At 36.7% G+C, this 25,032-nt stretch overlaps 2 protein-coding genes across 4 annotated transcripts in view; both read left to right on the top strand.

Moving 5' to 3' along the window:
- Positions 1–241: 241 nt before the first annotated feature.
- Positions 242–5,398, top strand: LOC122643246. Its single transcript, XM_043836888.1, has 3 exons — positions 242–887; positions 3,798–3,961; positions 4,216–5,398. The coding sequence occupies exons 1-3, from the start codon at positions 242–244 to the stop codon at positions 5,308–5,310; spliced, it is 1,905 nt and encodes a 634-aa protein (XP_043692823.1). The 3' UTR covers positions 5,311–5,398.
- A 12,457-nt stretch (positions 5,399–17,855) lies between these two features.
- LOC122643968 overlaps positions 17,856–25,032 on the top strand; it is a 28,549-nt gene continuing 21,372 nt past the window's right edge. For all 3 annotated transcript variants that reach the window (XM_043837552.1, XM_043837551.1, XM_043837550.1), the window contains exons 1-3: positions 17,856–17,975; positions 20,709–20,801; positions 24,575–24,718. In XM_043837552.1, the coding sequence (XP_043693487.1) occupies positions 17,937–17,975; positions 20,709–20,801; positions 24,575–24,718 (276 nt within the window). In that variant the 5' untranslated portion in view covers positions 17,856–17,936. The remainder of the gene's footprint in view (positions 17,976–20,708; positions 20,802–24,574; positions 24,719–25,032) is intronic.

Below are 25,032 nucleotides of genomic sequence, written 5' to 3'. Positions count from 1 at the left end.
GCTACTCCGGCGCTGATATGTTCTAATCTCCGGATCTTCACCGGCAGAGACACCAGTAACCGGTCGTTGTATAGAGTTTCGTGAACTTCACTTCCGTGCGCTTCGTATCTCTCGTTCCAGAATTCCACTTTGTACAACAAATCTCTCTGAAGAAGCTTAAGCTCGTAGATCTCTGGTTTCCATCTCTCTCTTCAGTCAGATGAAACCTTTCTTCTTTAAATCCAAAAACCTAACAACCAAGATGATTCCCAAGAGCAGATTACTTCCTCTTTTTCTTCTTTCTCTCTTTTCTCTTTTTCTCTACTCCTACTACCACTCTTCTCTCCATCTCTTCGCACCTGAAACCGTGGACTCCATCGTTAACCCAACTAACTCCCCTTCTTCTTACTCCAATCACCCCGGAAACCCTATTTTAGTTCCTCCTAATTTCACTTTCATCATCAAAGTTCTTGCTTTTGATCGCTTTGATTCACTCTCTCGGTGCCTACGGTCACTTGCAAATGCTGATTATGGCCATGATAAGGTCCATCTTCATGTGTTCATTGATCATTTTAAGGAAGTTGATTTGAGAAATGGGTCTGAGGTTTTGAGTAAAAAGCTTGAGGAATCGAGTCGAATTTTGGATTTTGTTGATGGTTTTTCGTGGAGGTTTGGGGAGAAGTTTGTGCATTATAGGACGGGGAATGTTGGTTTACAGGCGCAGTGGTTGGAGGCTTGGTGGCCCAGTTCAGATGATGAGTTTGCTTTTGTTGTGGAAGATGATTTGGAGGTTTCTCCTCTTTATTATGAGTTCCTCAAGGCGTTAATTTCCAACTATTACTATAATTCTTCAAATTTCAGTCCATCGATTTATGGTGCGTCATTGCAAAGACCGAGGTTTGTTGCAGGCAAGTTTTCTGATTTGATTTGATCTGCAGCTCTGTTTCAATTTGTGTGTTTCAATTAGTGGAACTCTTCAGTTATTTGTTGAAATTTTCTTGATTGTATTGGGTGCAATGTCTAACAAACAACGTTAGTGGACACAGTTTTTACTGAATTTAGAAGCTATATTGTAAGAAAAAGATTTAACTTATCATATGTAGAACAACAAATCTGAATCACCACATAGTAAGGACTGCAATACGTACTTCTTCTTCTAATAATATACTTGTAACAGTAAAATAGAACAGCAACACGAACACTCCAATTATGTTGAAAACAGCAACACGAACAAATAGAATTGAGTCGTGTCTTAGAGAAACTTCCTTTAAGGTTTTTAGATGCCCAAATTCTGTAATCCAGGTTGACATTGCACCTATACCTCCAGGATAAAACAATTATGCCAAGTCACATAGGTTGCAGTACCAAATGGAACTACAGAGAGACGGGGATGGCTATACTCAGCAGTAGACAGAGAGAAAGACCGAACAGCAGTACAGAACCATATGAGAACAGTATACGGTCAGATAGAACAGTATACAGTCAGATTAATGACAGTATGCAGAACAAGAATGCAAGAGAGAATACGAGAGGTTTTTTCGAATGCAAAAGAGGATTCCAAACTGAAGTATTTATAGTTTTCTAAGAGTTCTTTTAGGTACCTGTACGTATAGATGCCTGTTCGTATGGGTGTGATCATACAAATGGTTGTGTCCCTATTATGTTGAAATTTAAATTCAAATTGAATTCGAATTTCAAAATTCCAACGTATTAAAAATTAGATAAATCCACACCCACACCCATCCTGGTCCCCGGCCCTTCCGACCTTGATTCGGTGCACATGCGTGTGAAAAGCACTCTGGACACCAACCTCACACATGGGAGAGGGAGACTTCCCTTGGAACCCTATGCCCCTTACAAGTAATGTAGCTAAGCACTGTAGGACTAAAAGTATCCCTTTGTTTTTGTCTTGCTTTCTCATAACAGCAACTAGCTCCAAGTCAAAGGGAGATAAGGTTAAAAGAGGAAGAGATAACATATATGGGTACCAGAAAAGCTTGGTAGTTAATCAGTCCATATAATGCTTTGTTTTGTGGGTGTTGTGTATTAATTTTCATGGGAGGATGAACTTTTGATTTGATTAGTTTGATGATCTATAACATTGCAAGGAGATGTTGGGGATAGACAGTATGTAAGTTCACTTTGAACCTCGTTTTATTTATAAGGCATTAGCTCGAGAACTTTTGGAACAGGAAATGCTTGTCAAAATAAAATCCTGGTATAGACCTTCCTACCAGTTATTGATAGGATTTTGAACTTTTTCTTGTATGAAATTTAGATTTCAAGTTATTTGGAGTTATCAACTTTAACTTCCAGATTGATGGAATTCCCTCAGGGATTTTCTTTGCTGTTAGATTGGTAAACTTTTTTGACTGTCTTGGGCAATTTAAATCCCCTCTTTGTGTTCCAGACTGCAGTGTCACGTCCATGTTTCTAGCAGAAAACATCTCTTCAGAACATAATGTCAATTAATAGTGTTCATAAAGGAACTCGATTTTCTGTGCCAAATACATGACTTTTGAAGAACCTCTTAGGTGTGAAGCTTTCATTGTTTAAACCCATGCTTAGTTCTGTCAAATATTTGGTTCTTAATCAGGGTGCATGAAAGTTCCATTCTGAAGTGTTATGGATGCTGCTGATATGAGGAATGATGTTTTCCCTGGAATATGAAGATAATTTTGAATCTTTTTGCAATTTTTTGCATGGGAATTTACTGTTTTCTTTTGCATTTCATGCTAAATATGAGAGCATCTGAGAGTATTTCAAATCTCTTTTTGCCCCTTCTGGATGACCTGGCTCTTGGGGGTAAAGAACCGTTTACATTCAAGAATGTTCTGTGTGACTTGGGTGATGCATGCACCTTTACTTGTTGCGGATTCATGTGACTTCATTACCCTTGACCCTATAAATGGATATTTACCACCAAATTGCACATTATATGGGAAATCAGTTCAAGAAAACCATGGGGATATGAGATTTGTAACTGCCCTTGTAAAAGATTATTATTATCTATTATTTTGTTAGTAAGCATATCAGAGATACTAAGGTGTGGAAACCAAACCTATTATTACCTGTATAAGCCTATGTGCAGGGTCAGACCCAGGACTTTTCCCATCCTGGGGCGTAAGCAAAGCAAAGGAAGCGGAAGTCGTGCCTCCACCCTTGCCAATATATATGCATGCTAGCAGAATTGGGGTGTCTTAGTCACCACGTAGGTCTAGAGACTAAAGGATGAATAGATGGTTGGAAACTGACTTTGTTAAGAGTGAAATTTAATGAATTTCACCCACTGTTTTTTTTTTTTCAAGTTACCATACATGACTAGGAATGCATTTGTGCCAACAATAACAAAAGTATATTTCATTTTATGAAATTTTTGTCTCTCAAGGCTGGGTTGAATTGGCATTATTTGGGTTGCAAGTGCCTTGTAAATCATGAGATCCCAGCAATATATATTTTGTAGTCTGTCTTACTTCATTTTGTGCATCTCAAATGATGTTCTGCTTCATCTTTTAGCTGGATGTATTGGAAGATTTGTTCTTTCAGGCATGACTGAAATTTATGTTCATCTCTTTAAATGATGTTCTGCTGCATCCTTTAGCTGGATGTATTGGAAGATTTGTTCTTTCAGGCATGACTGAAATTTATGTCTATAAATTTTGTTTATTATTTGTATGTTGAACCTGTTTTTTTCCACCCCCCCCCCCCCCCCAAAAAAAAAATGTAGAACCTATTTCATCTTTTGGTCTATCTGGGCCCAAGTTATGCTATTAAAGTGCAATTATCTTTTCATTTTTAACCATCACTCTCTACAATAGGTAAACATGGGAACAAATTGCAGTTGGGTAGTGGAACTCGACTTTTTTTGTACCAGCTGGTTGGCACCTGGGGTCAACTTCTCTTTCCGAAACCCTGGAAAGAGTTCCGTCTGTGGTATGATGAACACAAGGCCAAGAACATCAAGCCAGTTCTGGAGGGGATGGTAAATTAACTTATCTGTCTCCAACTTGTGGCTTATAAAATTATACTGGACCACATTTTCTCCTGTCACCACTCACTGCAATATCAGGTGGCAAAAAATATTTCAGCCTAGGAATCTTTTATGTGCATGGGTGAGTGTGTGATGTATTTAGAATAATGGTGTTTATGTGCAAATAGTTGATATGGATATGTGAACATACTCATTTTCGTGTGTTTGTGATGATCCCTTTTCATTCCGCTTTTCTTTTGATGCAGGTGACTACTGGATGGTATAAAAAGATGGGAGAAAGAATTTGGACTCCTTGGTTCATCAAATTCATTCACTCTCGTTCCTACTTCAATATCTATACAAACTTTCTACGTGAGAGAGCTCTCAGTGTCTCCCATAGAGATGCTGGTGTTAACTATGGGAAAACAGCTGGCCCAGATTCTTATTTACTTGATGAAAGTTCCCTTGATTTCAATCTTCTAGAAATGCTGCCCTTGAGTAATCTAAAATGGTATGATTTCTGCTTCAGAGAAGTGATTCCGGAGAGGGCTGTAAGGAGCTTCGATGAACTCAATCCCCTCCTTAAAAGTGTGCAGAAAGATAATACTATTATACTCCTAAGCACATTTGGAGCATCTCAGACCGTCATGAGGAACATGCTGTGCCTTTTTGAGAGGCTGGATGTACGGAACTATATCTTGTTGGGCCCTGAGTCTGATTTCTTATTGGATCTTGCTAGGAGGGGACATCCTGTGGTTAATGTACAGCAATTACTCAATGGTGTTGGTGGCTATAAATTGATGGGCAGTCAGGGGTCCAATGCAAAACTGATTAGGGAAATCCTGTCTGTGGGTTTTGTGATTAAGAAGTGCTTAGATTCTCATTATAGTTCTTGGGTCATTGTTGGAAATATGGTTCCTATCAGCGTTGATGCATTCTCTATTGCCAATGAGCCCTCGTATGATTTCTTCTCTGCAAGGGATTCAGGACTGTTGTTTGTTAGGAGCTCAGCAGCAGCTTCAAATATTTGGATTGATGATTTTATTTACAGAGTTGCAGAGGCAGCAAAGGCTTCAATGGAAGATAATTCACTTTCTAGTGAACACAGGCACTTTGTGTATTTTGCATCAGAATCCCTGCAAACAAATGGTGTCAGGATTAAGAAAATTAATGAATTGAGTTTTGGAGTAAAGATTTTTAGTAATTACACCAGTCATACTTCTCTTGGAGATGATAAGAAGATTATCTTTTGGCCTTATGGGAGAGAATTGGATTATCTTCAGAAGGCTCTTCAAAGTTCGGGTATGTGGGTAGTGGATGGTGACTCTTCTTGTGTTGCTGTAGTGTGCCACCACTCATAGAGTCTGACTCTGATGGTACTTGTATTCTTTTTCTTCTCTCTTACTAAAACATACTTCTCACTTGGTCTGTGTGTTCTATTTGATGTTTGATTAGCTTAGTAGTTTAATGTGTTTCAGTCTTTCTTTGAACGAAAGAAGATAATTTCCTTAACAGTTCCGCAAGTTTATTCTCATGTTTGCGATCAGCCGTAAGTAATTCTAATTCTTACTGCAATTGGAAGCTTAATCCCATGCAATTATGTTTGCATTTGGCATGGAGGCTGAAGTAGGGAAGCTTTTGTTGCAATTGGTTTATCACCCTGCAAAGCATTACATAGTGTATAGACAGGGCCCCAGAAAAGAGGTGCAATGCTAAAATTCCTTACCATGGTTCAACTGGAAAACATTATTGCACTTTAGCATCCAACTGAAGATCAGAAAATTTTCGTTGGAGAGTTTGTAGCAATGCCTTGGATGACTTCAAATAGAGAGTTGCCACCTCTGCCCGTGTTTGTGCTGTTGCAGCCTTGATTACCATTTTGCCAGAAGATTGTGGGTTCAATTTAAAAAGAGTGGAATTTATATATAAGTCGACATGTTCCTATATGGTTGTGTAAACAGATAATAAAATTTTTTTTTTTCTTCATAGCATGCTCTCAAACATTCAAAAATTCTAAGATTGAACATAATCTTACGCAGAGAGCTGAAATGCGACCCTATTGAGATGGATTCAGACACTATTGGTACTGTCGGTCACTGGTGTTTTAGGCCCATAGGTTTAAAAACTGGTCCGAATTGGTGGTTGAATCGGAAAACTGGAACTGTCCTTGTTTTTTTGGTTTGCAGTTTTCTCCAGTTTTGATCAGATCTGTCAAAACTGGTGAAAAATCAAGGAAAAAAGGAAGGGGGAGGGGGATATTGGACCTTCTAATTGAGGGGGGGGGGGAATTTATATGGTCGGTCCAAGTAGTAAGCTTATTTGGTTGGCTCAAAATTCTGCCACATGCCATGTCAAATGGACCCAAATTTTGTGGATAAGTAGGCTTCTAGATCACCTGCTTACATGTTTTTTAGCGTAATAGTTTTTTCCAAGTGGCAAAATAGATTTTGAAAATTCAGGATCGTGGGAGAGTGCACATAGTTGGTTGGAAGACTGTAGGCATACATGGACATACATAGGGACACAAAGCCAATACATGGGAGTACATGATTTTATTTGTGAGTGGTGAATTCAAACTGTCCATTGTCCATCATTGATCAGAATTGCCACATCATTTTGCTATATGATGGAACTGGGTTGGATACTAAGATAAGCTTATCTGCAATGGATCAGAAGTGGCTAATTTCCCTTTATGAGGCTGACACTAAAGCTCCCTTTGGTTGCAAAGGGAATTAAAGGGAATGGAAGTGAAAATTTTCAAACCTAAAAGAGGAAACTTGTGTATTCATTACTCAACATGATTGTATAAACCATAGTTATCAAGGCGTCGTCAAGGCGACGCCTTGGCGTCCTGGCGGTTTTCAAGGGTCAAGGCGAATGGTCGCCTTATGGGAAAGGCGTTATGTTATTAATTTATTATTATTTTATTATTTTATTCTATTTCCTATATTTGTATTGGTTTTGTGTATATGATTTTTATACAATGTGATACACCGAATCATTTAAAAACAAAACAAAATAAAAATATGCAAACTTTTATTTTATTTCTTAGATTTTCATTGGCTTGTGTACATTACTTTTGTGCATCGTGTTACATGGAATCACCTAAAGCAAACAAAATTAAAAAAACCCTGGACTTCAACTCTCGAGTCTTGACTTCGTGCTCCAGAGACTCTGTTCCTGCTCAGCGACTCCAGTGCCTTCGACGATGATGAATGCCATGAATCACGACCATGAACTGTGCTCTGGTGAGGGACTGCGACCTCGAATCTTCTCCCGGGTAAGTTTCTTTTCTTCTATATTCCATTTTATTTTTCTTCTTCTTCTTCTTCTTCTTTAAAAGAGAAAATAAAACCCTCGACCTCCTGCTCCAGCGCCATTTCTGGCTTGTCTGAATCCGACGAGTCATCCTCCGGGTACCGTATCTCTAGCAAGGTAAGTAACTAAAAACTAAAAAGGCTACCTTCTACTGTTCTTCTTCTCTTCTTCTATTTTTCATTTTTTTTTCTTATGCCGCTACTGCTGCTCCATATCCCACTTCTCACTGGCAGTGAAGAGAAAGAAGGGACGGAGAAAAAATAAAGACGAAGAGAAAGAAGGGAAGGAACTGGTTGCTTCTGCCGATGCCGAAGTGGATGCCGCTTCCGCTGCTGCTGTTCGCTGCGAACATGTTGTTCAGGTATGTTTTGACTTTCTTTTTCTTACTCTGTTTTTCTTCTTCTTCTTTTGGCTTCTTTTGTCCTTCTAGTTCTTCCGTCGTCCTCCTCCTGTTTCTGTTTTCTTTTCCTTTTCTTCTGAAAAGAAAACCCTCTGGAAAGGTGAACAGTCTGAAACCCTCTTTCCCTGCATTTTTTTTCTCCTTTTATTCTTGTAGCTTCTTCTTCTCCTCTACCTTCTTCTTCTATGGCTGGCTTCTGCTAGTGGTGGCCGGTGACTTTGGCTGCTGCTTTAATTTTTGTGATTCAATGTAAATTGTGCATTTCTTAGTATAATTTATTAATTCATGAAATGCATCTGTTTACTGTTATTATAAGTTATGCAATCTGTGATTATATGAACTATTTATTCTGTCATTATGTGATTCAATGATTTTTTAATCTGTGATTATGAACAATTTATTTTGTGATTATATAATTATGTGATTCAATTATTTTATTTAGTATATAAGTAAAATTATATTAAAATTAATATGCTATTTGTGTCTAATAAAATGGTTATATAAAAATAAGAACACTAGAGCGCCTTGTTCGCCAAGGCGCTTAGGAAGGCCCTCAAATGCCATGGTCGCCTTGCCGCCTTGATAATTATGGTTTAAACCACTGAAATTTTTTTAAATTTCTAACCATATGTAGTAATGATATTTTTTAGATGTATTTTTTATTGTACTTTTCAAACCAAGGGATTTGGAAGCAATGTAAATTGAAATCTAATAACCAAATATGGAATGATGAGTTAGTGATATAATCATGTTGAGTAATGATTACAAATTTTTTTTTTGGTTTGAAAATTTCATTTTCCTTCCCTTTAATTCCCCTTGCAACCAAACAGAGTCTGATGTCTTGGACTTTTCAGCCATAGTTCAAAAACTCGCGAGATCTCGAATATCTCGCGAATCTTTAGCTCCTCAAGACGAGATGACATTCGAGACACAAAACATGCACAATTTTGAATAATTTGACCGAAATTTCAAATATTTCGAGAATCTCGGACAAATCTTGAATATTTCGAGAATCTCGACCTCCTCAGTAGTTAGTACTCATAGAGTCATAGTATAATATTATTTGTACTTGGGTTTCTATTTAATATGCATTGGTCACTGCACTTTGTAGTTTTTACTTTAAGTCCTTAACTATTTCTTGAATAATTATTCAATATTATGTGTCTTCAGCCATTATTGCATAATTATTTGTGTTACTTGCCAATTATGTCTCATATCATTCAAACAATGTGTAGAATAGGCAATGTTACAGTAAGGGTTCAGCCTTTACTGCCAACCAAGGGTGCAAATCCTTCTTTTTTTTTTTTCCTTTTCACTTTGAAGATTTAAATATGTTTATTAGACCTAAAACAAGCTTCCCTTAAAGTTTCGGAGCCAACTATGGCCATTTTCCCACCAAAACTTCATTCTGAAACCAAAAAAAAAAAATGCATTGTCTCGACCTGGTCGAGACGGCTGTTCTAGGCGAGTTTTTGAACTATGTTTTCAGTCCCCATTTTAGTTGAGCTAGATTAATCCGCTAGTTTGGTATGATTCCAGAGTTACATACGCTACTAGCATAAGTGTAAAACACTACTACACTACAACCCAACCGAGGATATCTCTAAGTCTGCATTTGTTTCACCGTAAAAAATATTTTACAGAAAATAGTTATTATATATGGGAACAACTTGTTGCACCAAAGTGGTGAACTAAGAAGTTGTAACCTTCTTTTAATTGTCCCTTTTCTTATTCCCAAAAGTTATTTAATGCAATATTTTATTCATGGGTAAAAAAGAATTTTAAAAAATGTCAGTTAATTAATGCAGTTTTATGTGAAATGACAGGATTTACCCTCATTGGAAAAAATGTGTTATACTAAAAGGGCTAGAAAGTAAGGTTACAATCTTGTTCTAACCAACTTTGGTTACAACAAGATTATATATATATTAGCTCAAACTCATGTTTCGTGGCTAATCTTTCATTTGACCATTTTACCTTCAATCTTAATATCTCCCCTTTATTATCTTTCTGCTCTTAATTTCCCTGAATTACCCCTTTAGTAGTTATCCTTTTAATAAATTTAAATAACCTCCTTCCATTGATACCTATTGAACTCCACCACTTCTATCTCCTTTGAGAAGGTGCGCACAGCCCCACCTTCCCGCTCTGTCTTTACCGGCCATTAGAACTGAACCTTCAAACTTTGTAAATTGTGGGATTTCTGTCTCCATCTTCGTGACCCTGCTGCAACCATCTCTAGTCATTGCGTCTGCGGAGATCTCTACAGAACATTTGGGTGTGTTTTAGATCATGTCGAGAATATTGCTTAGATCTGCACCTGATTTATAGGATTGTTAATCCACCTTTAACCTTTTCAATTTGGTTCATTCTTATTGCTGGTATAACGTAGATTACAATTTTTCTTTTTCAGGTTCCTCTTACTAGCTGAGTTAGATAATGGTAACCGAAGTTGTTGAAAACGCCTTGCAGGCCACAATGAGCATTGCAGGAAGCCCCAATTTAATCACAATTGTCGAACAGGAAAATTGCTTTCAATGTGTCAAGGTATTGAATAAACCTTCTTTCTGGTTTTGATTTTGCAAAAACTATTTTTCTCCTGTGTACTCCATCAAATTGCGGAGTAGTTTCCTCTTAGGTTTAATCTCATCTTTACAATAATTTTGTTTTGTTTCTTGCCTTTTTTGAGGGTGGGCCTTGGTGCAACGGTAAGGTTGCTCCAAGTGGTCACAGGTTTGAGTCTGGAAACAGCCTCTTTGCGAAAGCAGGGGTCAGGCTGCATACATTATGACCCTCCCCAGACCCCGCAGTGGCGGGAGCCTTGTGCACTGGGTACGCCCTTTTTTTCTTTCCTTTTTTAAAGAATGTATTGTCTTTGTTATTTTTCCTGCTTACTTGTAGAGGAGTATTGGTACCTTTCTTTTGAAATAAAGAGGAGTATTGGTCAAGTGAAAGTAGTAGACAGAATAGGATTCTGAAAGCCTGGTAACAGAGGTTATGAACTCCAGCTTTCAGCCTAGTTTTTTTCCTTCTTTTCTCAAATGCAAGTATCTTCCATATTAGTTGCAGGGCAAGACTAGAATAGGCAAAACTTTCTTTGCGTACTCTTTTAACCATTTTTCTTCATAAGTAACTTCCTGTGAACTTTGAGATCACCTATTCAACGTCCTTCTAACAATCTCCTCAGGAGCCTTTATCTGCTTCTATCTCTTCTACAATATCTGGTCGACCAGAGCTTGACCAGCAGACCATAATGGATAAAATATTTCCTATCAAGACAAGTTTGGCTTCTCTGTTTTTCATATTTTTTTTGGAGCTTTTCTTGTAATATTTCCTGTTTATTAGGTTCACTCTTAAGGTTTGCTGACATTTCTTTTCCTATTTACCTTGTCTAAATAATTTCTGACATAATTGGTTCTTGTAGGAATTTTTTTTTACTGTATAGGAACTCATACTTTGGTTGAGAAACTGTTATCCATGTGCTGAAGTCGTTTTGTTAGATGAGTTATGGGTTATGGTGTAGATTGCTAGAGTGTGGCTTGAATTCGAAGCCAATATATTTTGGAAATTTTACCACTCTTTCCCCCTCCTTTTCTTCTTTTACTTGTTCTGTTGAATCACTATAAAGTGTGTGGCTATTGCATGGCCTTGTTGATTTTTTTCCACCTCCTAGGTTAATTGTTCATGAACTTTAGGAACAGTATTGTGTTGTAAGATGAGTTACAGGTTATAGTGGAGATTGCTGGAGTGTGGCTTGAATTCGAAGCCAATATATATTTGGAAATTTTACTACTCCCCCGCCCCCTCCTTTTTTTTTACTAGTTCTATTGAATCGCTATAAAGTGTGCTGCTATTTCATGGTCTTGTGATTTTTTTTTGCCTCCTAGATTAATTGTTCAAGAACTTTAGGAATTAGATTGCATTGGCATTTGTTTTCTCTTAGTTTCAGAACACTGCTGTGATAGGGTTTTTTCTTTTGGGAGAAGTTATTTGGGAGGTCTTGTGAATTCGTTAGTAGGCCTAGGAAAAAGAGAAATTAGTAACTAATTTCAAGGTGATTTAGGTGTGGCTTCAAAAGGAGACAAGTTGAAGGCAAGGCGTCTGTAGTTTGCAGTGGAGGCCTTTGATTGCAATGCTTAGGACGACTAATATGATGCTGATTGAAGGAGTCAAAAGACCAAGGGGTAGGCTGAAAATGACTTGGGAATAAGCACTGAGAAAAGATATAGATAGATTTGGCTTTAGTATCTTATGTCTTCCTTGTTCTTAATTTCCCTGAATACCACTTTAGTAGTTGTTGAGATAGGCTAGTTACACGATTAGAGTAACTAGTCCTAGTGGTGCTATGATTGTAGTCCTAGTAGTGCTGTGATTGTCTTTACTTTATTTTTCCTTTTTTATTATTTTTTACCTTCAGCCGAATCCTATTTTGGAATTCCTAGTTGTATTAGGAATTCCTAGTAGGATTAGGACTGGGGTTTTATTTCTATTTCTACTGTGATTCATTGTAATTCAGTTTAGTATAAATAAAGGGCCTTGGTGATCTATTTTGATCACTCAAGCATTCAGATTTCATAGCTGTTTACAGTAGTTTAGTATTTATCTTGTTTTTTTTTTATAAATAATTGTAAATACCATCCTTCCATTGATTCCTATCGAACTTCACTGCTTCTATCTCCCTCAAGAAGGCACACAAGCCCACCGTACCGCTGTCTTTCCCGGCCATGAGAACTGAACCTTCAAACTTTGCAGATCATGGGATTTCTGTCTCCATCTCTGCGACCCTGCTTTTGGATATGGATCATAGAATCACCAAAAACTTGATCCAATAAAACAAACTTATGCTTATAGGAAATCCTATGATATCCGCCACGTCACTTCACATAGAACTAGAAGACGAAATTACTAAAAAGGTCCACCATCTCCAGCCATTGCATCTGCGAAGTTCTCTACAGAACACCATCACCACCACTGTGGTCTCTCTCTCTCTCTCTCTCTGCAACACTGACTAGAACCATTTCCGGCAGGCGATCACATCTGTGAACATCTCTGCAGATCACTACCCCCGCGTCTCTCTCGTTGACCCCTCAGTTCACTTTTCTTTTTTGTTTTGACAGTAGTTTGAATCTTTAATGATTCATCGCATTCTGTCTTTCTGCTGAACTTTTCTTTTTCAAGGTCTTATAATGTACTTTGCTACAAAATTTATGTTCCATTAGGTTTGGCTTGTTTCTCCTAAAGTTTTACTTCGTTTGACCCAGTTAGTATGTAATCCATAAAGTAAGTGAGATGCCGATATTTGTTTCTTTTTCTCCCCCCCCCCCCCTTCATTTTAATGCTGTTGCATTATTAGGGTTTGGCATTTCAAATGGTAATTGATGTATGTGCTAGTGAATCAAACTACGGGGAAGCATTATAAGACCTTATAAAACCTTTTATGGATGCCAAGTTTTTAAGTTTCAAATAGAAATTATTGTGGTCATTGACAGCGAGTGCATTTTGTCTATGTTTAGATCATGTCGAGAATATTGGTTGGATATAAACCTGATTTATAGGATTTATAATCCACCTTTAATCTTTTCAATTTGGTTCATTGTTATCTCTTTTATAACTTAGATTACAATGTTTATTTTTCAGGCTCTACTTACTGTCTGAGTTTGATGATGGTACCCTGGGAGGCCACATTGAGCATTGCAAGAAGCCCCAATTTAATCACAATTGTAGAAGAGGAAAATTGCTTTCAATGTGTCAAGCAATTGAGTAAACCTTTCTGGTTTTGATTTTGCAAAAACTATTTTTCTCCTGTGTGCTCAATCAAATTAGGGAGGAGTTGTTTCCTCTTAGGTTAAATCTCATCTTTACAATAATTTTGTTTGTTTTCTTTACTTATTTTTTTAAAGAATACATTCTCTTTGTTATTTTTCCTTCTTACTTGTAGAGGAGTATTGGTACTTTTCTTCTGAAAGAAAGAGGAGTATTGGTCAAGTGAAAGTATTGGATAATAGGATTCTGAAAGCCTGGTAACAGAGTTTATGAACTCCTGCATTCAGCCAAGTTTTTTTCTTCTTTTCTCAATGCAAATGTCATCCATATTAGTTGCAGGGCAAGACTAAAAAAGGCAAAACCTTCTTTGCTTTCTATTTTTTCCATTTTTTTTCATGAGTAAATTCCTGTGAACTTTGAGATCACCTATCAAAGGATCAATATTTCCTATCGAGATAATTTCGGCTTCTTTATCTTTCATATTTATTTCTGATCTTTCCTTGCAGTATTTCCTCTTTATTTGGTTCACTCTTAAAGTTTGCTGACATTTCTTTTCCTATTTACTTTGTCTAGATAATTTCTGATATAATTGGTTCTTGTAAGAATTTGTCTTAACTACTGATTGCTAGAACTCATACTTTGTTTGAGAAATTGTTATCCATGTACTGAAGTCGTATTGTTAGATGAGTTATGGATTATGATAGAGATTGCATGGCTTTGTAGATTTTTTCCACCTCCTAGGTTAATTGTTCATGAACTTTAGGAACAGTATTGTACTGGCATTTAACACTGTATTGTAAGATGAGTTACAGGTTATAGTGGAGATCGCTAGATTGTGGCTTGAATTCCAAGCCAATATATATTTGGAAATTTTACCTCCCCCCCCCTTCCCTTCCTTTTTTTTACTTGTTCTATTGAATCACTGTAAAGCTGCTATTGCATGGTCTGGTGAATTTTTTCCCCTCCTAGATTAAATTTTCAAGAACTTTAGGAACCAGATTGCATTGGCATTTGTTTTCTCTTAGTTTCAGAACACTGCTGTGATAGGTGTTTTTCTGTTGGGAGAAGTTATTTGGGAGGTTTTTTGAATTCGTTAGCATGCCTAGGAAAAAGAAAAATTAGTAACAAATTTCAAGGGGATTTAGTTGTGGCTTCAAAAGGAGATAAGTTGAAGGCAAGGCGTCTGTAGTTTGCAGTGGAGGCCTTTGATTGCAATGCTTAGGACGACTAATATGATGCTGATTGAAGGAGTCAAAAGACCAAGCGGTAGGCTGAAAATGACTTGGGAATAAGAATCGAGATTAGATATGGATGGTTTTGGGTTGACAAGACAGCTATACCCCATTTTCTAGGAGATTATGCCTCAGAGTAAAGATGACTTGGAGTGGAATTGTTGCGATTGATTGACACCACACTTGTGTAAATTTGATTCTCTGTCATAGGCATGTTGACTAATTAAACTGTGTACCATGATTAAATCTCAATTTCTTTTCTATGGATATTACCTCAATTATTTAACCAAACATAACCCAAGCCCTTCCTCCAACCCTATAGTCTCTCTCAGTTGCTGCTTTTGCCGTTAACCATGTTGTTTCTCTTAAACTTCAATTTACAATGCACAATAATTTTTATTTGGTGCTTTGTTGATGAGTATATTTACTTTAGGGTAAATTACACGTCACCCTTAGTTTTCAAACGAAACTCAAATCACCCCTTGGTTTTTGAACAAACTCAAATCACCTCTTGATTTAGACCCTAATATGACAAATTAGTCCCTACTGTTAGTTTTATGCTGTTAAGTGATGATGTTAGTCAGTTAAATAAATTTAAATCCCTAAACTGCCCTTGATCAATGTTGAAGAAGAAGGAAGGGTAGTATTGTAAATTTAATTCTAATGTTTTAGTACAAGGGTAAAATAATCCTTTCACACCAATAACTAACAGTAGACTAACACTGTTATTGTAGAGGGGATGATTTGAGTTTTTTCAAAAATTAGGAGGTGACGTGTAATTTAACCTTTACTTAATATCCTCTTTTACCTTATTGATGAGTATTCTTACTTTAATATCCATTTTTTCCATAAACTATGGAATGTCTCTATTTCTGTTCAGCTACCTTGTTTCATTTTATATAATTTCTAAACTCTTAGAAGGTACTGAATGCTCACTTATATGACCTTGAAAAAGCAAAAGATTCTTTGGTTACTAAACATTTTTCTTGCTCTTTATGGAAATGAGGAAACTCAAAAAGTCCAAAGTAGTTTTACTGCTACAACTGAAACTGTATCCAGAAGCCATCTTATTGGGAAGCAGTTTTCTGTATTGGAGTGTGGCCTACTCCAGCACTTCCATGTTTTTATCTCTGTCCTCCTTAAAATAAGGGGGTAGAGGTGTCTTTTCACATGGGGAGGAGAGAGATAGATTCATGAGAATATTGGTGTAGGCCACACTCCCGGACATAGATCTTTACCCCTTCTTTTTATAATCTTGCTTTTTGTTTGGTTGATTAGTTTCTTTGTGTTCGATGGATTTACTCCTTTCCTTATCCCCCCACCCCCTGGTTCTTCTCATTTGTATTTATTTTATCGGGCATGGTTTCTTATTCTTTTTGGTAGACGGGCATGGTTTCAGTTAATAGTTAACAGTACTGTTTTGACTTTGGGAAAAATGAGCCAGTTTACTCAATGTTTGAATGGCTATTTTGTTTTTAAAACTTTGAGAATAAACTTACATTAGAATCTATTAAGTTTTCCAACAATGTTGAGAAGGGGAAATGGGGCATTTGAGGTCATCTCCGGTGACATCCCTTGTAGAAACCTATCACTACCACCCCAGTTCCAATGCTTTCTCTTTGATCTCTGTAGTTGGGGTTAGCATTCAATTTCACGCTCTGTCGTTTCAGCATCACAGATTTGAACATTTGCATGTAAACCGAAAATGTTGGATTGAAATCCTATGGTACAGAGGTCCATTGACCCCCTTGGATCTCCAACGAGACAATATAACTCTAACACTCCCCTCAAGTTGGAGTATATATATAGTCCATACCCAACTTGGAACAACCATCAAGAATCATAGGTTGAAACAACGTCGTTGTAAACATATCGCCAAATTGACTTTTAGAGTTGAAAAACAGAGTTGAAATAATCCTCTGTATAACTATAGTCGTCACAAAGTGACAATTAACCTCAACATGATTGGTCCTTTCATGCAAAATTGGATTGCTAGCAATATAAATTGCAGTTTGAATATCATAATTCATCTTTATTGGTTTAGGAACCAAGTGACCCAATTCTTGTAGGAGAGACTTCAACCACATCCGCTTTGCTGTTGTGTGAGTTATAGCTCTATACCCAGCCTTTGTACTTGACTTAGATACAGTAGTCCGCTTCTTGCTCCAAGATACAAGATTATCACTAACAAATGTGCAATATCCAATAGTTGATGACCATTGTTAGTAGCACCAGCCCAATCAACAACAACAACTCAACCTTATTCCAACTAAATGGGTTGGCTACTTGGATCCTTGGCTTCTAATTAGGTCTATTCGAGGTCATATTTGATATAAAGTCTAAGTTATGCATGTCTTTCCTCACCACTTCTCTTAAAGTCATTTTAGCTCTTTTAGTTCCTTCAATCTGAATCAAATCACTCATGTGCTGGAGTATCCAAAGGCCTTCAATGAACATGGCCATGCCACGACTTTCTCGTAGCTTATCATGCATCCCATTTTCAAAATGTTTGATCATATTTTTTACTATCCATTTGAATTTTGAGTATTTTTAAACATGCCATACTTAAAAAAGTTTTTTTTTTGTCGTTCCCATTTAACTATGGTCTTAATCAGGGTTTGAAAAATCGGATCGGATTGACCAATTTGGGCCGATCCGGATCATAATCGGTCTAGATCGATCTCAATTCCTGCCTATTTTCACAAATTTTGACCAATCAGAATCGGCCAGGACCGATTCTAACCTTGGTCCTGATTCCTGACCGATCTTAATCGGATAATCGAGGCGATTAGTGGTATTAGATAGTATTGGCGAATCGGCCAGTCCGTCTCAACGATCATTGTGACCGGTACGATTCTGACCCTCAATCTATTCTCCAATATGCCCGGGTTGCCTGGTTTACCCAACTTATTGGCCCGCTAATTCCAAACATGAATCTACATTCTTCAGTTTCTGCCAAGTCGAGTCCAACAGATTTGGACACTGGTTTGGGTTGGTTCGATTTGGACATCAGTTTAATGGTACCCGGTCCGATTTTCAAATTTATGGAACAAACCCAATGACCCAACTTGGCATCTCTTTACTCTCTAGGTTCTGCGTAGAAGATGGTTACTTCTGTAATTTCAGGAAACCATAGGTGCTATTTCTAAACCACTTCTGGTTAAATCATCACAACGAATTTTTGGCGCCAGGAGCTCCCAAGACTCCTGAGTCTCACACTCTCACCCTGTCCTCGCAGTCTCCAAGAGGTCACAGAGCTCGCAACGTTCAATCCATGGCGAGCCCAGGTTTTCGTCAACCCCAGTTTTCGGAGGTAAGTTTTTATCTTTCTCATCAATCTAATTTACAACTGAACCACACCCATCTTGTCATTTCTTCCCCTTTTTTTTGGGGTCTTGCTTAGTTGTCAATTTTCTTGGTCGAAGTGGAGCCTTTTGTTGCTAATGATATCACGAGTAGAACTGATTTAGTTTCCACTCTTCTGGAATTCTTGTGAGTCCTTGATTCCATTTCCCAAATGGATATTTGATTAAATAGGTTATTGGACATATTCATGGGAACTTTCTTTTAGAGGTGTTCTTTGTCAATTCTTTGTTGTTCAAAATTTTGGGTTTAGTTTTAGCTAGATTCCTAGACCACAATGTGAGTGTTGTCTGAGAGGTGGAATGTCCAGAATTCAAAATAAGACAGCATTGGAAGAATTGTGAGATCTAGCCCACAACCATTTGACAAATCTCCCCCAATATAAGATTACCTGAACTTCTATTTTCAATGCATCTCCTGTTGCATAAATCTTAAAAGAGGCAAGATTTTTAACTGTACGTAATCCATAGCCTAACAAAACGCAACAGCGAAGGGCAACCCGCCTGTACAGCCAGCGGAGAGGATTGCATTAGTGGCAAAGACTCTTGATTAGTCTACCTGTTTTAATCTCTAGGTTTCCTTTTTCTTTTCTGTCCACCCATTGTGAATAATATCGATGTCAAATTATGAACTATATTATTTGCGTTTTCAAAAGTTTAAGATGTAGCATCCAATCTCTTTGACAACAATTTTACATTTTCCTTGATTAGTTTGAATGATGGCGCGACACTGAGATCCAAATTACCTGGCTTCACAACTCCCCCTCCCCCATGAGGTATGTTAGGCTTAAAGAAATCAACTTTAGCAAACCTATGAGAAACCAGAATCGCAGTGAACCTAAAACACGGCAGAAACTTAACATGAACAGAACTTGCAAACTATGAACTTGATGAAGATGAAATTAATATATTCTAGAGGACCTATGGGGGTTGTTATATGGTAGAAATATCAAAGAGAGTTAACGATTGGATATTCAGAAGCTTGCATGGACAGAAAATAGAAAGTCCAGAAATCAGCAAAATAGCAAGTCAATTGAACCAGTTCTATGTGGTTTAATTTAAGTTGCATCTTTATTTATTCTTAGATGAATTCGGTTATGGGATCTCCCATTCCAACTCTAACTCTATCTTTAATTATTTCTTTAGCTAACTTATGTCATAGGAATGTTAGGACTTTAAGTCTAACTAGGTTGTTTCAAACTAGAGTCGGCTAGGCCTTTCCTAGTCACATTCTAACTCTATTTTTAATTGTCAATAAAAAGCAATCCGTTGGCTCATTCCATAGCAAACGATTTTTAGAAAGCAAACTCTGCAGCTTTGCTTGCTTCTTCTCCATTGAAGATCTCTTGTGTTTGGTCAAGAAAGCCCTTGTGTGTGATCAAGGTAGATTGGTGTTTGATCCAATCGAACACCTTGAGGTGTGAAGCCCGGATGGATTGTTCTGTTACTCATATTCTGAAACTACTGTTCTAATGCTGGATTTGTTGGTTATTTCATCTTTTGTTCTGCCATTAACAATTAAGTTCAAGTTCTAAATATTCACCCAAAAAAAAATTCCAAGTTCTAAATTTTCCTACACTTCCTACTCTATCTTATATTCGTATTTAACGTTTCTTTTTTCGTGAATTCTGTTTAGAGCAATCCGACCGTTAGAATTATATTATCTTTTGACCTAATATTCTTCAGTCCAAAAGAAGACTAAAATTCAAAATTGACAGGATTCTGACCTGTCAATTTGGAAATATTTTAGATTTCCTATTCTACCCCGACCCTCATTCTAACTACTGTTTTAGGCATTACTGAGTTACTGTTTATGACCTTTTAGATTATTAAATTCTGATACATAATCAGAAACGGTTGACAGAACTGAACCCTAATTCTGACTTCAGTTTTGATTTTGAAATTACACTTTTGCCCATATCTTGGTCTAACTAGGAGTTGTCCATATTTTCTGATCCAGCTATACGATTGATCTCAGATTTTCATCAAGTGTTCTAATCCCCTATTACTAAACTCGATTTGAATTTTAGCCTATTCTAGCCATCTTATCTTGTGCTATCTATTATCTCCCTAATCTGAACTTCTCTTTGATTAAAAGGTCTTGTTTCTTGCCACTGTTTTGATCATTCAAATTCAGTCCTACATTACGATTGCTATTACATGCAAAATATAAAGTAATAAAATTAGAAACTCCTACTTAATATCTATCTTAACCACTAAAGAACTCATTACATAATATTAGAAATTAGGAAAATAGAAACTAATTACTTAATCCTGTATAGGCCTTAAACTATAGAATGGGCCCGTTAAAACTCAAAGTTACTTAGTCCGTGACCCATATAACCCATTAGGGACTTAAATTTGGGCCTAACTTAGTGAACCATGGGTTCAACTTGACTCAAAAAATTGAACCAAAATAAAAGAATTCTTCTTCTAAGGGATGTGATCTGCATCACCCCCACTGCTTCCCCCCCCCACAAAAAAAAAAAAACCCCAAAAAGGGAAAGAAAGTTTGAACCTTCACTTTTTTTTTTTTTACGCTATCCATTTGATAGCGTATCAATGACTATTTGATGCTCGTTGTTCTATTATGTACCATAAGTTATTGCGTAAGGGTGTCAGTAATGGAAAATCAGCTCAATGAACTGTTGAATTTTGATTTTTTTTTTTGGTGCTAAATACAGGATATAGCTTGGCTTCCAGCATGGATCCAGCCACATCATATGCAACCACTTGATGGGGATAATGGCCCTCAAACTCCTGAGCAGGCCTGTAAGGTATGTGCTGCCCTGCTCCCCTCTCCTTGCAGTTAATGCTAAGATCAATTTTCAAGAATTTTCTTCACTTGATACTAATATGGCATAACTAAGTTTACCCTTTCTTCTAGTAGGGATCAAACTTTAACTACAAGCTTGTAATTAGCTTTTAAATGAGATCTATTTCTTCATGGTATCATAGAACATAGTTACGGTGGAATAAGAGTTACTTATGAAGTTATCTGAAGTTCCAATGCTTTACTTGATCATTCTCTCATTATCTTAGGTGGTGTACCATTCTTAAGCATCGAACAAAAATGACGTTAACACCTTTTCTATTCTTATTTTTCCCCTTCCTTTTCACAAGTATTGCAACCTTTCTATTCTGTCAACTTGATAAAAATGCCATTTTGTCTATTTACCAGCAGTTTGATGGGAAAACCAGCAAGTTATGTGCAGTACTTGAAAAAATAACAGTTATCAAGGAGGGATAGTGCCCAGGATAGCTATTGGGATAAGTCTATGTCTAGAGAACTATGATGCCTCATTCTGGGCATAAGTTGACAATGTGCTCAATACCAACTTAAATGCTGGCTTACCATGTGAACAAGTTACCGTAGTAAAGTGGAAGGTTTCTCTAGGGGAACTATCCTTGGTTTATATGTGGCTCTTTTCCTTGAGGTTAATGGCTATCTAATTGCTCAAAGCTGGGAACCAATAGCCTACAAAGATCCAAAACAGCAGGTCTCTCAATAACACTCCAAAAGAGCAATAACAACAACCTGGTCAAAGGATGATCAAATCTGGTTGCAACTCTGATCACAAGGCCTATTAGGTGTGATGAATGGGTTGCCAAAATTAGAAGTGAACCTGACGGTTAGATTGGGAGAAATCAAGCATAGTTGTCAAGGCGGCAAGGCGACCCAAGGCGGTGGAGGGCTGCCTAAGCGCTTAGGCGTCAAGGCGGCCACCTAGGCGACTACTGTGCCCAAGTATTATTTTTTATTTCCCCTTTTTCTAACATCATTTAGTATGTTACAATATATACCTTATATCATCAAAAATCAACATTAAGTTACATCAAGCCATCAAAAATCAATATTAGGCCACATCAAGTCATCAAAAATCAACATAGAACTAGAAGACAACAGAACTGAAGAAGCAAGCTATTGGAAGTTTGAAACAATCAAACATGCAGTTGGTTTATACTGTTCTTGGAATTGGTCATTGTCATGGTATACCTAGTCTCACATTTGGGTTGTACTATTCTTAGAAAATATGATCTTTTCTATGATCTATAAGTAATTAAATTGCTCTCAATTTAGAGAAATGTTCTTATTCTCTAAGAAATTTGACTGGTCAAATGATTTTATTTTTACATAAGACTTTTTGTATTAGGTAGAGCACAAAACCAGCTTTCCAACAAATCCAAGATTGTTTAAATTTGATTTATATTGAAGAAGTTATGTTCTGGTCAAACCTTATTTGGTGTGCATGGATGCTGTCAAAATTGCTTTGAATGAAAATACTTTTTTGATATCAAACTTTTGGATTTTAGCAATGTCTTACTGTGTTAAGATTTATGGAATTTTAGATTTAAGAAAAACCCAAGCATTAGAAAGTTGAAAATTTCACCTACCGTCGAAAATCCAGATTTTGTTCTTGAACCGGGGGTTGACTTTTTATCCTTTTTTTAAAACTATTTTTATTGGAGTCAAATAGGGGGTATTTCCTTATTTATGAATATCATTTTGAGTAAATATTTTTAATAAAACATTTGCTTAAATGATATTTGGCATAAATAAGGGTCAAGGCGTTAGATACCACTTAGGTGCCAGCCGCCTAGTACCCCAAAATCCGCATGGAAGCCTAGGTGGTGCCTTGACAACTATGACATCAAGACAATGAAAATAGAAATTGACTAAAATAGAAACTTAGGATTAGAACCAACAGAAAACAATAACTTAAGTGAAGAAATAGCAAGTGTAAACAAAATAGAAAGTAAAGGAATGAAAATCAAACTAAGGAACAAACTAAGACGAGAGTATAGGAATAGAAACTAGAAGAAAATAAAAAGATACGAGGAAGGAAGGAAGGATATATTGGGTCTCTGGAGAAGGAATCCTACTAACTCCAACTTTGGCATCCCACAGTAGAGCAGTTCTGGATTACACAAAACCAATTCACTGTCTCTCACAGAACTCACAAAAGCTCATGGCTAATTTTTTTCCTCAAATCATTCATAGTGGGTATAATCCTCTGCTTCTTTATTTATGACGTCATTTAAATAAGCAAAATAGGAAACCCCTATGTTTGGTAGGGAGAATCCCTTGCAACTTAAATATCTCTTCAAAATAGATGCTATTCTAGAACATTATAAAAAATAAACTAACTACTTAATCCCGTATAGGACTTAAATGCCAAATATTTGGGTTTATAGAATTGGTCCATTACGATAGTAAACCCAAAAATAATAAGCCCATGGCCCATATTACCCATTGGACACTCAAAAGTAAACATATTAGTCCATTTTGGTCCAGTTTGATGTCCTGGTTTGCTGCTGGCCTTCTTTTTTCTGATGAACTGTATCAGTGACATTTCCAGCTTCCCATTCTGATTTATGGTGTTCTTGGAATCAAAGATATGGGTTTCTTTGGATCCCTAATTTTAGATCATCAAAAATACGATATTTATGAAGGACTAAAGTGATGATAAAATCTTTGTGGAACTGTTTTCCATGTTTTCTGTTCATCCTCTACTTCTAACTAGCATAAGTTTTTTCTAAGTAGAAGTGGCAAGCTGGCAATGCTTATTGACTTTTAAGTTCTTAACTTATATATTTTTTTCGAGCTACTACCTATGCTTCAATAGTCAGAATGGATTTTACAATGTTGGTTGGTTCAGAATTTCACATCTGTACTGATACCCTTCTAGCCATTGGGCTAACCCTACTGCTGTAGTACCAAAATTAACATAAGCTTGAATTCCCAATTTTTCTAATCTAATTTCTTTTGAGAAAGTTGGGGATTTGAATGGTTGAAGGTTTTTATGGACACCAACAACAGATGAACTAAGTTTGATATTTTTCATTTATCAAACTGAAACTTTTAAATGCTTTATCAAATATAAATGCATATTTCCAAGTCTGATAATTTTGACCATCATTTTCTTTAAGTCCCTTTCTCTTGCAACTATTTCGAGAACTTCTCATAAGCAGCTTAATATAATATTCCTTGTTCAAATAATTCCTGCACATTATGTCTCATAGCACTCAAACAATTTGTATAGGCAAATATTACATAAGGTTTCGACGTTTACTGCCAACCAAGGTTGCAAATCCAAAGCACAAAATTTGGTGTTTGTTTTTTTTCTTCACAATTTGAAGATTTAAATATGTTTATTAAGGCTAAAAAAGTTTCTCTTAAAGTTTCAGAGCCAACTATGGTCATTTTCCCACCGAAACCCAAAAAAAAAAAAAAATGCACCGCCTCGCCGAGATCTCGAGAATCTCGATCTGGTTGAGACACTTCCTCGAGACGAGTTTTTGAACCTTGTAGTTGAGTACTGTGTATCCTATTCTTGGCAGCTGATTTTATGTACAAGCCATGATGGAAGTACTGAGTTAATACTCTTTGGAATGAATCGATATGGTGCTTGTCACCAAAGGATTTGATTTATGTGAGGAAAATGGTATTGTGTTTGCAATATTTATCATTGAACTTCTAACATATTTTGTGGGGATTTTCTAGAGCAACATTTCTGTTGATGGATTTCTTTTTTTCTCATTATAATAGGATTCAGTGTTTCTTCAAGTAAGTGCTAGTGAAGGAAAAGATGAAATTTTATTTGCCAAGGGAGATATTAGATACAATAGTTTCCATTTATTCTTATCAGGCGACGACTGTTCACCTATTGGACTGACACCAACTACTGAAAATGTAAGTTCTTAATCCTCTTTACCAGAATGCATATTATCTGTGTTATGATTTTGTAGGCCAATCCATTCAGATTTTTTAATGATTTTAAGAGTTCATTAAATTTGATTTTCATTTTTTTTCTTCTTATCTCTTCATGCTATCTGGTCATGTAAACTGATGTTTATGTAGAATTATAAGAATGGAGAAGTTTTGCAGAAACGTGAAGTTTTATAGGTGGTAGGCCTCCCAGCAGGATAAAAACAATTCCTAAGGAACCTGATAACTATTTATTGTTGCTGGTTTTTGAGAGATGGCAGGTGTAACAGGTACTGAGA

Source organism: Telopea speciosissima, chromosome 10 (genome assembly GCF_018873765.1).
Source record: "Telopea speciosissima isolate NSW1024214 ecotype Mountain lineage chromosome 10, Tspe_v1, whole genome shotgun sequence".
NCBI lineage: Eukaryota > Viridiplantae > Streptophyta > Magnoliopsida > Proteales > Proteaceae > Telopea > Telopea speciosissima.
This window is presented reverse-complemented; position numbering and strand designations above follow the sequence as displayed.

What these genes read in the sequence shown, in the direction of transcription:
- LOC122643246 (XM_043836888.1), top strand. Translation starts at nt 242, where the DNA reads ATGATTCCCAAGAGCAGATTACTTCCTCTTTTTCTTCTTTCTCTCTTT. An exon ending in AAGACCGAGGTTTGTTGCAG is followed by an intron (nt 888 to 3,797) that starts GCAAGTTTTCTG and finishes TCTCTACAATAG; the next exon opens with GTAAACATGGGAACAAATTG. An exon ending in AGCCAGTTCTGGAGGGGATG is followed by an intron (nt 3,962 to 4,215) that starts GTAAATTAACTT and finishes CTTTTGATGCAG; the next exon opens with GTGACTACTGGATGGTATAA.